This window comes from Gouania willdenowi, chromosome 17 (genome assembly GCF_900634775.1).
Source record: "Gouania willdenowi chromosome 17, fGouWil2.1, whole genome shotgun sequence".
In the NCBI taxonomy this organism is placed as follows: Eukaryota; Metazoa; Chordata; class Actinopteri; order Blenniiformes; family Gobiesocidae; genus Gouania; species Gouania willdenowi.
The window spans coordinates 36796665-36813906 of NC_041060.1; the positions used below are offsets into that span (position 1 = coordinate 36796665).

At 39.2% G+C, this 17242-nt stretch overlaps 1 protein-coding gene across 8 annotated transcripts in view; it reads left to right on the plus strand.

Annotated features, from left to right (window-relative positions):
* Positions 1-676: 676 nt before the first annotated feature.
* kmt2cb (lysine (K)-specific methyltransferase 2Cb) overlaps positions 677-17242 on the plus strand; it is a 154656-nt gene continuing 138090 nt past the window's right edge. For all 8 annotated transcript variants that reach the window (XM_028471917.1, XM_028471918.1, XM_028471923.1 and 5 more), the window contains exons 1-2: positions 677-1472; positions 13377-13613. In XM_028471917.1, the coding sequence (XP_028327718.1) occupies positions 13378-13613 (236 nt within the window). In that variant the 5' untranslated portion in view covers positions 677-1472; position 13377. The remainder of the gene's footprint in view (positions 1473-13376; positions 13614-17242) is intronic.

A 17242-nucleotide genomic window follows, 5' to 3' on the forward strand; every position in this document is an offset into this window, starting at 1 on the left:
TAAAAATAGGTTAAAATATGATGAGTTTGGTGGAGATGTAGAAAAAATGTAAAAATAAGTAAAAATGGGCTGAAATTGTTCAGATTCTTGGTTTCTTGAAGACATCTGGTGACCCCCTTGCAGTGTCTCGCGACCCCAAATGGGGTCCTGACCCAATGGTTGAGAACTCCTGGATTAGTGAAGATGACGATGATGGTGATGACGTGCAGAGCCATAGGTCGTCATGTCAGCTGCCCTCCAGCAGGGGGGGCTCCTAGTTTGCATAAGAGGAGGCGCTGCAAAGGCGTCAGCTTTAATTTAAAGACACAGTGTGTATTTAGAGGCACATTTAAGCAACACTTGTTCACTTGCCTTTGATGGTCTCTGACCCCCCCCCCCCCCCCCCCCCCCCCCCCCCCACACACACACACCCCTCTAAACTTAACCCTTTCATTAACAGCGGACACTTTGCAGCCTTTCCTCTACCCTGTGTGTGTGTGTGTGTGTGTGTGTGTGTGTGTGCGTGTGTGTGTGTGTGTGTGTGTGTGTGTGTGTGTTCACTCATTCACATTAATACCCACTGTTTGTGGCTCTGTTTTCCTTCTGAGCTGGTCCAGTCCACGTTCCGCTCCGTGTTTTGCGTCCCTCCCTGGCCATTATTTTATTTACTAAATGCTCGTATCCCTCCGCAGGGTCAGGGAGTATTTGGTAGAAAATGTCACCCGTCAGTGGTGTGAGTAGTTTTAAAGTTCACAGCAGTGTCGCCAGGTGAAAAACCCGCTCCTGTTCGTCCTACCTGGCGGAGTAATCGCAGTGTCGAGCGCAGTAGGAGCTGGGTCTAGTTTGTGCTCCGCCTGCTGAAGGCTGCGCTGCGGCGCCACTTATCTTTAGATATGGCCACCGTAACGGAGAGCACCGAGGCGTCATCTTCCCCTCTGTCCTCCTGAGGTCCACAGCTCTTATCGGGGCCGGGGTCCAGCGTGTATGGTGTTTAACGGACGGACGGACGGACGGCTGTTGGTTCGGCCCCCGGTGCGTTTCAGAGACGGAGGCCGCTGCTGCTGCGTGGCAGGCCGGCCGAGGAGCTCCTCCATCCCCGCAGCTGCTCTCCAGCTCTGGGTTAGCGCCTCTGCTCGGCTCGGACGGAGCCTGTTGGTGGCTAACGGCAGCTAGCTGATAGCTAACAGCAGCTAGCTGCCTTTACAGCAGCCCGTGTGACGACAGCTGTCAGCGGAGAAAGGACCGCGACCCCCCCACCCCCCACTCCTCCTCCTCTTCCTCTTCTTCCTCCTCCCGCTGATGCCGGGGTCGGGCCGGCTTCAGCCCGCTGGGTCCACGGCTGGATGTGAGGCTGTGCGGCGGGATTAGCGCGATGTGCGCCGCGGTGCTAGTGCTGCTAGGCTAGCTGGGTGATCAAAGTGCGACCCCCACCCCACAACCCCCCCACTTTATTGGACATGAAGAGGATCAATCATCACGTTTAGGGCTGGAAGGTGAGACCCACACACCATGGTTATTAAATATCTCACTTTATCTGCTTCTACATTATCTACTGCTGCGGTGTGTCCAATGTCTTGGTTTTCATGTTTATTGATGACCTGCGTCGACGGTTGCCGCTGGTTACAGCGCGTGCTGGAGCGGCTCCAAACGTGCACGGGTGCGTGTTGTTGAGTTGTGATCACATCAGGTGTGAATGGAAGTGTTCCTCCATTAGCGCAGCAGCCAATCACAGGCCAACGTTACACCACGTCACAACACAACGTTCACTGTGTTTAACATCTGTTTAAATGTTGACGTCATCATCAGAGGCGTCAGCGATGAACAGATATTTACCATAATCAAAGTACATCTGGTTTGTTAATGGCAGACTACATATGACAGGGGTCTCACTGTTTATTGATCCCAACAGTGAACGTTTTGATGAGGTCATGTGAACACATGATGATGATGTGACTTCTCTGATGGATCTGTTCTAGTAACTTTTTGTGTAGTGGGTCTCATTTAATTCACTGAACTGTAACAACACACTACAGGAGTTCTGTGTGCGTGTGTGTTCTGCTGACAAATAAAGGGAAACATATGAAAAGTCAAACTTATTTTCACCATCTTTCCCTCTTTAGACACTTTACTGCTATTAAATCTAGTAACATACATATCCTTTAATCTTAGATTCAGCCTTACTTTAAGGCCTCAGTTCATAGTGTAATAGGTAAAGGTGATGATGATTGTAGTTATAGTTACTCATGCCTGGTTAATATATATATATATATATATATATATATAGTTGCACGATTCCCCATGGTGCCAAATTGTAACGGTTCCTACTATACTAGAAATTCTACACGACGTTTCTACCGTAGATTATGATACTACCGGTACCAGTTTCCGCTACATAGTGGCTGCCTCTACTCTCCTCCTCTCACTGCACAGTCTAAACTCACTGCATGCTGCTTGCTTGTGAAAAAACAAGTTCTGTCTCTCCTGGACGCTTGCACGACTTTTCAGTCACAAAGACATGGCAGAAGCACCGGGTCTGAGCGGTGAGTCTCCCGCATTGGTGTCATCATCAGTGGCGTCACAAATTTTGCTAAAAACAAAAAACAAACTCCTAAAGTTCCATTTGGAATTATTGTCTTTAAGCGAAGCAGAGATGGTAAAGCAGTAGGAGATCTACTGTGCAGGCGCTGTCACCAGCTATAGGAGCTAAAGGAGGAACACTTTTTGTTTGTTTTTTCCGAATGGACTCAGTAATTTTTTTAAATTTTATTTTACAATATACAAAGAATGTTTACAGATGATATACATACAAAGGAGGAGTCACATCCAATCTCATAAAACACCAGTGACGTCACCCAGAAAATACATAAATATAGTTTTCTTAGGGAATCAGTTCCTGTTTATTCTATTTTATCCTTTATGGTTAATTATGTTGGAGAAGAAACATTTTGTCTAATAGTTTATTTATTTTATTTTTTTTATAGACTAGATTTAATATCCTAAGTTGATTATATTAGTTAAACATAAATTGATGTGCAAAGGAACGATAATTTTTTTTATTTCAACCATATTAATTCTAATTTCATTTATTAGTTTTTTATTGCTTATATGTTTTTGTTCATGTACTCTTATCGTGCACCAAACACTACAAATATTTCTAACTTGTACAGATACATTACAGTTCATAATAATAATAATAATAATAAAGGCTTCAGTTTCACGATATATAGTAGTGGTTACTCATTTTGGTATCGTGACAACTCTATAATATATATACAGTATACGTGGGTAAAATCAACTGTTCCGTTTAAAGCTGACTCTTTATAAAATGTGTAATAACGAGAGAGGAAACAGAACTTCTTACACTTTGAACTGAATGAAGCTAAAGGATGTTTATCACTGTAGATAAACCATTAGAAAGTCATTTATTCATCATACCTCACCTTTAATGCACTTTAGGGTTTTTTTGGAATACATGTTTTGTTTTATTTGAAGGGTTAATATAAATGATAAACTTTGTTGTGGTTTTTATGAAAAGCAAAGACGACTGGAATATTTAAAACATGTCAGAATATTCAATAAACATTTACTTTCTTTAAAAAACCATGTCTAAAAATTTATTCTAGGCTGTTTATACACTATTTAAAAAAATAGTGAAAAAACTTAACTGTATTCGGTATTCAGCCAAGCGTTTATATTTTATTCAGCTTTGGCCACAAATTTTAATTTCTGTGCATCCCTAATAGTAAGGTCTATATTCTGTCTGCCACAGAAACTAATATGAACTGTTCAGCAGGTATTATATAATACAGTAGCATTAACATTTATAATACTAATAATAACCTTTTTCTATTACATCTTTACTACCGTTAGTGCAAAGAAAAATAAAAGCTATTTAACGGTCACAGCTGCTGTAAACAGACCCTCACTGAGTCATATTTAATGTCCATAAAACAAAGAATAAAATAAAGCGACATTAAACACACTTTAAAAACAGATGTGGGGTCAGTTATGTGTTTATCACAGGTAGAGGGAGCTCTAGAATACCACCTTAGACTAAGTTGTTAGAGGTACTTTTCTCACCAGTTTAGCTGGAGCGCTGATTCCAGTCTGCCTCAGCGGAATCTGTTTTATATATATACACATACATACATATGCACCCTCAGTTTGTTTAGGTTTAGCAGCACGCCATTCTTTACAAACCACATGATTCTGGTCAACTTTACCATCTTTCTACAACTGATTTGTAGTTTTTATGTGCGTTATAAATCTCATCTCTAGCTGCTGCTCTAGCTGACCTCCATGTTTCTGTAACTTTGTAGCAGTACCAACATGCTTCCTGCTTCAGTTCGTGTTCAAAACAACACGTGAAGCATGTGGTGGTGCATTCAGTGTACCTCAGAAAAACAGGATAGAATTAAATACAGCATAAAAAAAACGCCCCGCGACCCTGAAAATAGGAACAAGTCAGAAAATGGATGATGGATGGATGATGGATGGATGAATGCAACCATGGATTTTACTGATGCAGGCACACAGTGACCAATGCATCTGGATTTCACCTGTAAATTGTACCGATGTCACTGAATGAATCAATAAACTCGTATCGTTTGTATCTAAATACTGATTGATATCCATTAATGTCCACATGCTTAGTGCCAATACATATTCAATAACTATTAATAAATGTTCAAAAATGGATTGTTTTGCATCATAACTATATGACAGAAACACAACTGTTGCTCGCGGAACAAAAGGAACACCTTAAGGAACAGACCAGGTGAATGAACGATGATGGCAGCAGCTAACTAATGGTACAGTTAGCGAGAGATGTATCCTTGTTGGGCCCATTTCCTCTGCAGCGATGCGCTGCAACTGGCTGCTTTGATTGTGCACAGCAACATGTTTAGCTATATGCTGTTGATTTAAGTTTTGTTTGGAAGTCTTTATTTATTTTTCTGTTAGATCAGATTAAATGAGCTGAACAAGCTAATATTTGAGTTGTTTTTATATACTGTATATTTATTTCTTTTGTAATCTGATTTGGTGATTTGATATAAATAATAACAGTGATACATTTGATTGTGCGACCGTGGCTCAGGTGGTAGTGGGTCCTCTTCTGATCGAGAGGTTGGGGGTTCGATCCCAGTACCTGACTATGTGTCGAAGTGTCCTTGGGCAAGACACTGAACCCTAAGTTGCCCCCAGTGGTCGACTAGTGCCTTGCATGGCAGTCCTGTCCCACTGGTGTGTGAATGTGAGAGTGATTGGGTGAATGAGCTGATATGTAAAGCGCTTTGAGACTGTTTCAGTGGTGATAAAGCTCTATATAAAATCAAGTCCATTTACCATTTTACCATTGGTTACTTTAATGAATATATACATATATAACTGTTATGACGTGTTTCCTCTGGCGGTATCGGCTCTACTCGCATTCGGGACCCAATACTGTTTTTGCCGCAACAACCTCACAAGCCAAACTGCTATGTATTTTTTTCGTGCGACGAGACCCACGCACACGAACAAGCCCACAAGCCGTCAGGGACGGAGGATGATGATGGAGACGGACTGGTATGTGGCGGTTTGCCGCAACAAAAAGAAAGAATCCGTTCCAGAGAAGGTTGGAGACAGCGAGAGGAAACGCGTGGCGTTGCCCAAGAGGCTGCGGCACAAATGTCCTCCAGGGGCACACCTCTTAGGGCAACCCACGATATAGAGACACCCCTCGTGGAGTGGCACAGCACCCCAGAGGGCATAGAGCGACCAACAGTCTGATATGCCCGGTTGATCACGTCTGCAATCCAGTGGGACAACCTCTGTTTCGAGTGAGCACAACCTCTCTTGTGACCGCAGTAACACTCAAACAGCTGGTCGGATTCACTTATACCGGCAGTACATTTGATATATGCCCGTAAGGCCCGCACGGGGCAGAGCATCGCTGACCTTCTGCTGTCCTCCTCTGGAGGAGAGTTAAAACGTGCCAGCAGTATCGGCCGATTGACGTTGGACCTTGACAGAACCTTCGGCAGAAAAGTGGCAGTCGGCCACAAGGTGACCCCCGAGTGCTCAGGGCTCCACCTCAGCACAAGGACATGCTTCCCTCTGAGACCTGGCAGAAAACGCTGCAGAGCCAGGTGCACAGCCCGTAGCTTTAAGACATTGATGTGGTCTTTGCAGACCCGAGCGGCCCACTGCCCCTGAGCTGTTTGGTGTTGCCAGACTGCACCCCAGGGAGGGAGGCATTGGTCGTGACATGCTCGCGGCGGGCCGGAAGCAAGCCCATGGCCATATTTCTTGACATAAATGACGGCTTTCGTCATTGGGCCAGTGTAGTGAGCCATTGCTGAAACACTGAGTGTCCTGTGCCTGTGCCACTTCGCATCTAGGTGGAAGCTGTTGAGCCATCTCTGGAGGGGGCATAGCGACAACAGACCTAGTGGCACCACAGATGTGGCTGACGTCAGCTTGACCAAGAGCTGCAGAAATTTCACATAAGAGAGCCTCCTGCCCCCCCGGAAGAGGGGAAGGAGGCCCAGAATGCTGGCCACCCGCCAAAGTGATGGATAAGCCCTTATCCACACCCAGAAAGGTGATGGTCTGGGAAGGTGTAAGGCAGCTCTTCACAGGATTCAGGTGACTGCGACGGTGCTCACACCAGCCACGGAAGAACGGAGGAACCCTGAACTGTGTGTTGGGGAAAGATGGGGATGTGAAAGTAAGCATCCTTTAGGTCGATGGAAGTAAACCATTCTCCCCTGCCTACAACACGTAGAACCTCTGCTGTGCTGAGCATATGGAAGGACAAGACCTTCAGGAACCTGTTGAGACCCTGCAGATCTAAAATAGTTCGCCATCCTTTGTCACAAGAAAGTACGTTGAGTAGTAACCCCTGGGCTGAGTCACAGGGTCTACTTGCTTGATGGCACTTTTGACCAAGAGGGGAGACAGCTCTTGGTCGAGCGCAAAGCCTTTTGCCGGGTCAACTATGATGGTCGTCTTGACCTGGCCAATGGCTGGGGGCTGGCGTCTGAACTGTGGTCTGTATTTTTGGGCGAGGGTGGAATCCACCCAAGCGTCCGGTGTTGAAGCAGCCCAATAGCTGAGCTGTGTCTGGGAAAAACAGCTGACAGCCAGCCAAAAAGTCTCAGGGCCTGGCCCCCTGGCCGCAAAAGGCTCCGGGGGGATGGCGATTTGAGCCCCAGGTCTGAGGTTGCCTGGAGGGCAGGCGATTGGGGGCCCAAAAGTCCTGAGTTGTCCGCCGGCTAGGATGTTGTGCCGGGCGCTGAGGTTGCTTGTGACCACTGGTGCTAGCTGGGGACTAAAAGCCGGTCTGAGGAGGAACCACAGTACTTCTAGGCCTATTATGGGTGGGCAGACACCTTCTGAGACCAGAGAGCTGCTGCCTGGTCTGCCGAGCCTGGATTGTCCGTTCAAGAGCCTCCAGAGCTGCTGAACAGCTCTCCTGGCTCCACTGGCACACTGCGAAGGACCCTCCTGCTGGCTTCAGTGAAGGATGACTGCGCCAGCCAAACCTGGCGGTGAGCCTGGATGAGTGTGGACATCACCCACCCCAGCTCTCTCGTCATCTGCGCGAAAGCCTGCAGGAACGCATCGCTAAGGCCGTGCACCGACGTGTCCGGTAAGGCCTCTGGCAGGGAGACAGTGAGAGCCGGCAGGGGGTGGGACATAGGGTTTCCTATCCACCCCATACGGGCTGCTGCCTCATAAACAACGTTTGACAGGAGGTCATCTGTTACCCGGCATTGAGTACGGGGACACCTTGCATCCTGCCAAAGGGCCTGGTCAGGAGATATGATGAGAGCAGCAATGGGTGGCTCTACCGCCGACATCCTGCATAGCAGCGAGTGTCCGACCATCTGAGGTAGCGTGGGAGAGGGCTCTCGAGTCTCTCCAGCATGCATGCAGCTCCTTCAGGTACTCCTCAGAGGGAGGCACCATAAAGGTTACTGGTACCGAGCTGCCCCAAAAAAAGGCACTCGCGGAGGGCAGCTCTGGCTGAGGCGGGTCCAGTTGCAGATGCGCCAGGGCCCCACAAATGAGGGAAACCATGGAGTCATTCACAGAGCCCCGTCCCGAGCTGAGGGCAGAGGAACAGGACCCGGCCACTGAGGCCTGGCAAGCCCTCCCCTGAGAGAGTGCATCCCCATATGCGCCAAATTCTGTGGCAGATGCCACCATCGAGAGGATGTCCTCCTCGATAACAGTGGTAGGATCAGGAGGAGCAGGCGGGGCCACACTGCTCTTTCCTGCCTCAGTCTGCTTTAGGAAGAAGGCAGCCTTCATCTGGTTAAGTTCCGCCTTAAGCTGGTCCATTCGGTGTGCAAGCTTGGCCTCCCTGGGCCTCTTCCGGTTAGGGGCACCCCTGGTCTCCGCCGTTTTACGCTTCAACCAGTCAGGAGGGGTCAGCCCTTGAGCCGGGGTAAGCTGAGGTGATAAATACCCTGGTGAGCTTCCCCCCAGGAGTTCCTTCACCTGTGCCAGTTGAGTGGCCCTCATGGCGGGAGGCATGTAGCTTTAGTTCATGCAGGGATCCTCAGACAGGCCCTCCTTCAAATGACCTTTCAAGACCCAGAAAGGAGGGACATCTAGGCAGCTTCAGCTAGGATGAAATAGAATGAGAGTTACATATGTAACTGCGGTTCTATGAATCCTGGATGACCGCCAGAGCCTCTGGTCCCTTGGAATCATCGTGTTGAGAGAAGATCTGAAGGAACAGATCCTCTGACACCGGAAGATATAGACCTGTTGGTCATCAGGGGTCACATGTGACTTTGTTGGTATAGCTACTCGACCTGCGCATGCGCGATGTGGTATTATTTAGTGCTTGAAGCCCCGCCTCTAGTGATCAGGAAGGATGAAATAGAACTCCTTCCTTTCATCCAAGGTCATTTTTTGAGTTTTTTTTTTACAGATTATAAAAGTGTAGATAAAAGTTTTGAGATGGTCTAACATTTTTTAGAAAAATTAACGTTAACTGTAATCTCTAACGCATGTGTCTGACTGCAAGTAAATACATATGTTTGTGTAACGATAGAGAAAAGCAGACTCAAAAATTCTGGATCTTTCTAGAGATTTGAACTGAAAACCTCCTTTGTGGATCTATCGAGGTCATTTATTTAAACTGTAGAATATTCTGTTTTATGGTTAAATGTCTGTAACCCGTTGGTTGATGATCATTTCTAACATTCCACACAACAAAATGAGTCCTAAAAGTATTTTTGATTGAATATGATATTGTTTAACCAATACTGCAATATTGGTATTGTATTGTTAATGAAAAAGTTATGAGGACAGCCCTAGGATCAAGATGTAATGTGTTTACCTGACACTGTTATGAAATAAACAGATGTATAAAAGTGTCATACTATCACTAATGACTAAGCTTTCTATTAGCTGACTAATCTAAACCACTAATAAAGATTTGGAGTTTGTTGTTTGGTTGTCCATTTTATTTAAAATATAACTCACTGTCAACTGTACCATGACTTATGTAAACAATATTAACTTTAAAAAAAATAGTGTTTTTTTTTTTTTTATCCTACTAAAGTATTATATAGCATCTTTCACAGATGGAGAAGTCACAAAGAGCTTCACAGAATTACAATAGAAATACAAAGTCCATTTACAGCACATGATGGCCATGTAGACTAAGGCTGGGCAATGCCTGGAAAATGTGTTTCATATCGGCCATTATTAACATCTATTGATTAGCTTAACCTTTTCAAAATAAAGGACCTGAAGAAAAAAGGCCGAATTTCAACACTTTTAAACATCTTTAACATTAAAAAGGTCAACACAACTATGGAAAAACTCTCAAGCACCAATAAAAAACACTGTTAGCATATGTTGGAAATAATATGTTTAGGCCATTAATTTATAGTTATTTAAGTTATAAATAGTAGTGGACATACCAGCCTGTCATTGCCCAATCCCGTTAGATCTGTGAAGATAAGCAGGTCTGGTCCTGGTCAGTAGATGATGGAGACCACTGAGAATTCCAGGTGCCACAGTGGGGTGGCAGTCACCTCAGTGGTATTTGTCATTGTGTCTTTGGGCAAGGCACTTCACCCACATTGCCTCGTATGAATGTCGTGAGTGAGTGGTGGTGGTGGGAGGGGCCGATGGCACACTTTAGCAGCCTTGCCTCCGTCAGTCTGCCCCAGGGCAGCTGTGGCTACAATAGTAGTTTACCACCACTAAGCGTGGAGTGAAAGAATAATCCCTTAATTCTGCAAGGCATCTTTGAGTGTCCAAAAAAAGCGCTATTGATGCATTATTATAAATGCATTTAATATAATAAATTATATAAACATAATATACAATTCCATAACATAATGTAAAACATACATTGTATAACAAAACCATATTTAACAGAATAAAGTTTAAAGATAGTTCTAAAAATATTTAATGTTTTGTTTATTTGTATTCAAGACTGACTCAAGACCTCTTAATAACTACATTAAATACAGAACGTCAGATGCTTTATTCATGGAAGTAAATGTCAAAAATAAGAAAAATATAATTATAGGTGTAATATATCAACCTCCAGATTCTGACCGAAATTGTTTCATGACCAAATTGGATGATTTACTATCATGTATAAATAATATCAATCAAAATTGTTTTATTCTTGGTGACTTTAACATCAATTTAGCCAAAGAAAATGGCATGAAAAATGGCTTCCTGAAATGTCTTTATTATTCAACGTTTTTCCAAACAATAAATTCATATACCAGAGAGACAGAAACCTCTAAATCAATAATTGACAATATCATTATAAATAGTCAAAATGCTCATTTTGATTCAGGTGTAATACTGTCGGATATTTCTGATCACTGCCCTAATGTTCTCTTCATCAATCTTGAAACAATGTTTAGGGATCAACCTAACAAACTTCTTTTTAAAAGGAAAGTAAAAGTAATAACAGAAAAAGTACTTACACTATATAGATTATCTGAAAATCTTAGGCAAAAAACGCCTTACTGTATAACTCCTGAAGAAGCCTATAATACTTTTATTAATGAAACAACTGACAGCATTAAGACTACAATACCAGAAAAGAAAACAATACAAAAGAGTGAACTGCATGGCTCACTAAGGGTGTACTGAAGGCAATCAATAAGAGAAATACATCAAAAGTCCAACTGATGGAAATAAAGAAAAGTATACCAAATATAAAAATAAACGAACTAATACGATACGAACAAGTAAGCAGAACTATTATAAAGATCTTAAGGCTTCTCGTGGTGATCAAAAGCATTGTTGGAAAGTATTAAATAATGATCAGCTGAGGTAATAAATCCACTATCCTTCCTGACACCAAAACCAAACTAAATGATCCTATAGTTCTATAGGTGAAACACTTATAAACAGTTCCCATACTGCCAGTGTGGATGATGTATGTAGTAAAATTGTAGATCCACTTGTCTATTGTATAAATCTCTCTGTTCCATGGAGTGGTACCTGAAATGATTAAGATGGCAAAAATGATACCAATTCACAAAGCTGGTGATAAAAACTACTTTATATACATTTTACCAACATTTTCAAAGGTACTTGAGAGAGTTGTGTGTGATAGATAAACTGGATATACTCATCCCATCCCAATATGGCTTTAGAAAGAAGAATATGGCAATCCTTGATCTAATTGAACAAATCAATTAGATTTGTTCAATTAGATCAAATCTGTTGATAAAGGTGAGTGTGGAATTGGTGTTTTCTTTGATTTATGAAAGGCATTTGATACCATTGATTTTGACATTTGATTGGGTAAATTGCAACATTATGGTGTCACAGAATCTAGTACTCAGTTGGTTCAGAAGTTACTTATATTAAAGGGAGCAATATGTGCAAATAAATAACAGCAAATCTCAAAACAAAATTATTACATGCGGAGTTCCACAAGGCTCCATATTGAGACCACTTTTCTTTTTATTATATATAAATGATTTTGTGAATTCATCAACTATTTTCCACATAGTAATCTTTGCTGATGACACCAATTTATTTCTGTCACACAAAAACTCCAACCAATTGTAAATTGTGAATTAGTCAAAGTAGATAATTGGTTAAAATGCAATAAGTTATCCTTAAAACTAATTTTATTGTATTTTGTTCAAATAGAAGCCGTAAAAATATTGAAAAGATACAGTTTAAATAAAATGGTAGCGCAATTGAGAGAGTGGAGAGCACTTAATTCCTCGGAGTATATATAGATTTTTAAATTAAAAAAAAACATTGAATATTGAATGAAGAAATTACCTATATGGTGTAACACGTATCCTAGTTATCTTAGAAAACTGGAGATTCTTCAGAAGAAAGTTATACGTGTTATATCATGGGCAAACTTTAACACTCCCTCGAATCCTCTTTTTTGTGTGAATTTTGTTATAATTGGCTGTTCTGTATTTTGGAACTATTTGTATTTTAACTGTGGGTCCCTGTACTTAACTCAACTTTATTTATATAGGGTAAATTACAACAAAGTCATCTCAGAGCGCTTAACAAAATATAAGGACCATAGTAAGAAAAAGAACTCAACAAGATCCACATGAACAAACATTTAGTGACAGTGGGAAGAAAAAACTCCCTCTATTTGATAGGAATAAATCTCCTTTAGAACCAGGTTCAGAGGTGGAGAACATCTGGTTCCACTGGTTGTTGTTAGTGAACAGAAGGACAAACAGAATAGAATAGAAGGATAGACCATCAGAATGTTCTAGACTAGCTGTGAACCATTGATCAGGAACCACCAGCTCCAGCATCAAAACACCTGAAACAGAAAAGAGAACCCTCAGAGGGAGAGGAGAAGACACAGACTGCAGAACAACATGATACACTAGTTCCTAGTGGTTATGTTAATATTAATATTATATGTGTTACAGCATCCTCCATGATCTGAGATGTTACCACTAAAGACCAGGTTTCATCTTGTACTGGGCGAACATAATGACCTTATCTGCTTTAAATTATCGCAATTATACGATATATGCTTCAGTAAATAACTCTGGCAATGGTCTGAGGTGTTGACCATTGCATGTAATGGTCTGTGATTGTGACCAAAACAACGACACCAGGTCTGGTTAGGTTAACACTATTATACGGTTTACGCTTTAGTAAATAAGTAGGTTTTGAGTTACTACCACTTTAAAGGTGGAGAGAGTAGCAGCCTCAGTAGTAGAAAAGGTTGAGAACCACTGCTTTAGACAGCATGGGTTGAAACAGTGCATTTCCATCACAGTCTCACTCACACATGCTGTCCCTGCATGCTGATATGGTGCACCTGTTTATTAATGAACATATTTTATTATAGCAGTTGTATATGTGTATATATTTGAGCAGCGGTAGGTGAATGTGAGGAATGTGTGTGTGTTTTTCAGAATGTCATCAGAGGATAAGACTGTGGAGCCCTCTGACCGGGGACCCTCACCGCCCCCCAGCAGTACAGGAGTCACAGCCACAGGAAGTCCTGCAAACACTGACAAGAGACCACGTGGCAGGCCACGCAAGGATGCCCCGCCTCCCGCTGCTGCTGCTGCTGGTGGTGGTGCTGCCACGCCCCTGCCCCAGACATCACCCACGGCCACGCCCACAGCCACGGCCAAGAACAGAAAAAAGTATGTTACTTTCCTCTCAGCAGAACAGCAGCAATGAGGTTTATTTAAAGCTCACTAATCACATTGTTCTTATTACTCATTCATGTTATTATCAAAACAAGAAATAAAAACATTTCCTGTTACTAAAAACAGAAAAGTTAATAAATATTAACATAGAAACAAAGTTGTAATAATAATTCATTTTATTTAAAAGTGCCTTTAAGGCCTCACAAGGACAGAATAATACAAATGTTAAATACAGAGAAAAGAAAAACAATGAAGGTGACATTAGAGATGATCATTTACAGAATGTGGACACATTAGAAGAGATGGGTTTTCACTCTATGTATATAAGTTTATGTCTTTACTATGTGTTAATTCACTACTGTGTGTGTGTGTGTGCATCTTATTTCACCTGTTGGTAGGTGTGTTTTACGGTATGTGACCTCAGACCTGTATCTGATCTGTTAAAGACAACCCAGGTCACTTTGATATCTGCTCCTAAATCACATATGTATCAGGTTATATGCAACGTGATGGATATCTACTATCTATATATCTACTCCTACTGTACATCATCACCATGACAAAACACTGGACGCCTCATATTTGCTTATGTAAACACCTTATGACTTCTTCTTCTACATACTTCAAGCTGATTAAAGATTAATTTAATATGTAATAGTATTATTTAATATGTATTATTATTATTATTATTTAATAGGGGTGTAATGATACTCCGTTACAGTATTTCACCTGGAAGCTGAAGTGTTCCTAAGCAGGAGACTTTAGCGACAGGGGGAGGGGCCTCCAGCTCTGGTTTCTCACTAGTGTTAGCCATATGTAATAGTATTATGTATAATTATTTAATATGTAATAGTATTATGTATTATTATTATTTAATATGTAGTATTTCTATTTATTATTATTATTTAATATGTAATAGTATTAATTATTATTATTATTATTAAATAGTTAATAGTATTATGTATTATTATGTATTATTATTATTTAATATGTAATAGTATTATGTATTATTATTATTATTATTTAATATGTAGTATTTTTATTTATTATTATTATTTAATATGTAATAGTATTATGTATTATTATTATTATTTAATATGTAATAGTATTAATTATTATTATTATTAAATAGTTAATATTATTATGTATTATTTTCATTTAATATGTAATAGTATTATGTATTATTATTATTATTTAATATGTAATAGTATTATGTATTATTATTATTATTTAATATGTAATAGTATTAATTATTATTATTATTATTGAATATGTAATGGTATTATGTATTATTATCATTATTATTTAATATGTAATATTATTATGTATTATTATTATTATTATTTAATATGTAATAGTATTATGTATTATTAATATTTAATATGTAATAGTATTATGTATTATTATTATTATTATTTAATATGTAATAGTATGTATTATTATTATTATTTAATATGTAATAGTATTATGTATTATTATTAATATTTAATATGTAATAGTATTATGTATTATTATTAATATTTAATATGTAATAGTATTATGTATTATTATTATTATTATTATTATTTAATATGCAATAGTATTATGTATTATTATTAATATTTAATATGTAATAGTATGTATTATTATTAATATTTAATATGTGATAGTATTATGTATTATTATTATTTAATATGTATTATTATTACTAGTGCAGTGCCCGTTGGAAGTATGTATTCATATAGTGGGAGGAGCTTAAGTAGAGTTGTCAATTATGTCCAAATGAGTATGTGTTATAAGGTTGTATGTACATAGAGGTGTACATACTGTACTCTGTAGTGTTATAAAGGTTTATGTGTGGGTGTAAAATAAAATAGTGATTTATCTGGTTTAATTCTATGAGACATGAACATGGAGTCATTTTGTGTATTTTTGTATCTTTTTCGGTGTAATTTTGTGCATTTCTGTAGTTATTTTATGTATATTTATTTTTAAGTCATATTTATATTTTTTTGTTGTTTGGTGTATTTTTCTGTAATGTTTGTTTTTTGGAGTCATTTTGTGTGTTTTTGTGGATTTTTGTTGTCGTTTTGTGTACTTTTTGTATAAATATTGTTTTGTTTTATTTTACTTTTATTATAAGTACTCTGTGTGTGTGTGTGTTTTTGTCTATCTCCATCTCCTCCGGGCGTTATCTCTGATAGGCGCACACGCGTCATGCACCAAAGTCGCAACTCTCTCTCTCTCTAAACGCCTTTGTGTACGTTCAGCATTTAGATCCCGGTGTAGTGCACGCACGCGCATCAGCCATGTGTGTGTGTTTACATAGTAGCTGCTAAGCAAACGTTAATCATAGTAGAGCCGTGTTGTGGACCCATCCACTCACAGAAATGTTATATTCCTCTGTCTGAAGAAGCAGAATGTTTGTGATATGGTCGGTTAACGACCGTCATGGAGACGGAGGAGGAAGTGAAGTCCGTCACCCGCGATTTAAAGGAAGTTTGGAAGCACGGGAATCATTTTTAAAAACTTTTAAATAACTTTTAGCAGTACAAAAACGTTTTTAATATTGACCTTTTTTTTTATATTATTATTATTTAAAATGTAATGTTATTATTTAACATGTAATGTTTTGTAATATGTATTATTATTATTTAATATGTAATATTTAATATGTAATATTTAATATGTAATATTTAATATGTAATATTATTTAACATGTAATATTATTATTTAATTTGTATTATTATTTACTTTGTATCATTATCATTTAATATGTTTTGTTATTTAATATGTATTATTTAATTTCTATTATTATTATGATTTTATATGTATTATTATGATTTAATATGTATTATTACTATTTAACATGTAATATTATTATTTAACATGTACTATTATTATTTAACATGTACTATTATTATTTAATATGTGGTATTATTATTATTTAATATGTAATGTTATTATTTAATATGTAATATTATTTAACATATATTTATTTATTTAACATTTAATATAATTTAATTTCTATTATTAATATTATTATCTAACATATTATGATTTCATATGTATATTATTATATAACATGTATTATTATTATTATTCTAATAATTTAATCTGTATGATGATGACGATGATGTCACGTAAAGGAGCCACAGAGCCTTGACTGAACTTTATCTAATAAGCCTTTTCACACTGGTTGAGTTGTTGCTCATGAGGTCAAAGGTCAGAGTGATAAACTCACCATAACTGATGGTGTAAGACGTGTGTGACACAGATTTACATGATTTTAACGTTAAAGCATTGATTCCTTCAAAGATGTTTTGTGCAAACGTGGTATCACTCTCCAAGGCAGAAACACTGAGTTAGCTGCTAAAGCTAATGCTGCTAAAGCTAATGCTGCTAAAGCTAATGCTGCTAAAGCTAATGCTGCACATGAGCTTCAACAGTGACTCAGGTTATCGTCACATTTAGTAAACATGAATCAGCTGATCAGTGCTTTTTCACTTTATCAGAGTCAGAAAATACTTATAAAGTATTAGTATAAACGGTAAAGAGCGGTGTATTTAAAAAACAACACTAATAATGATAATTATACACATGCAGAAAAAAGCACTTCACAAAGAACATATGCTAATAAAATG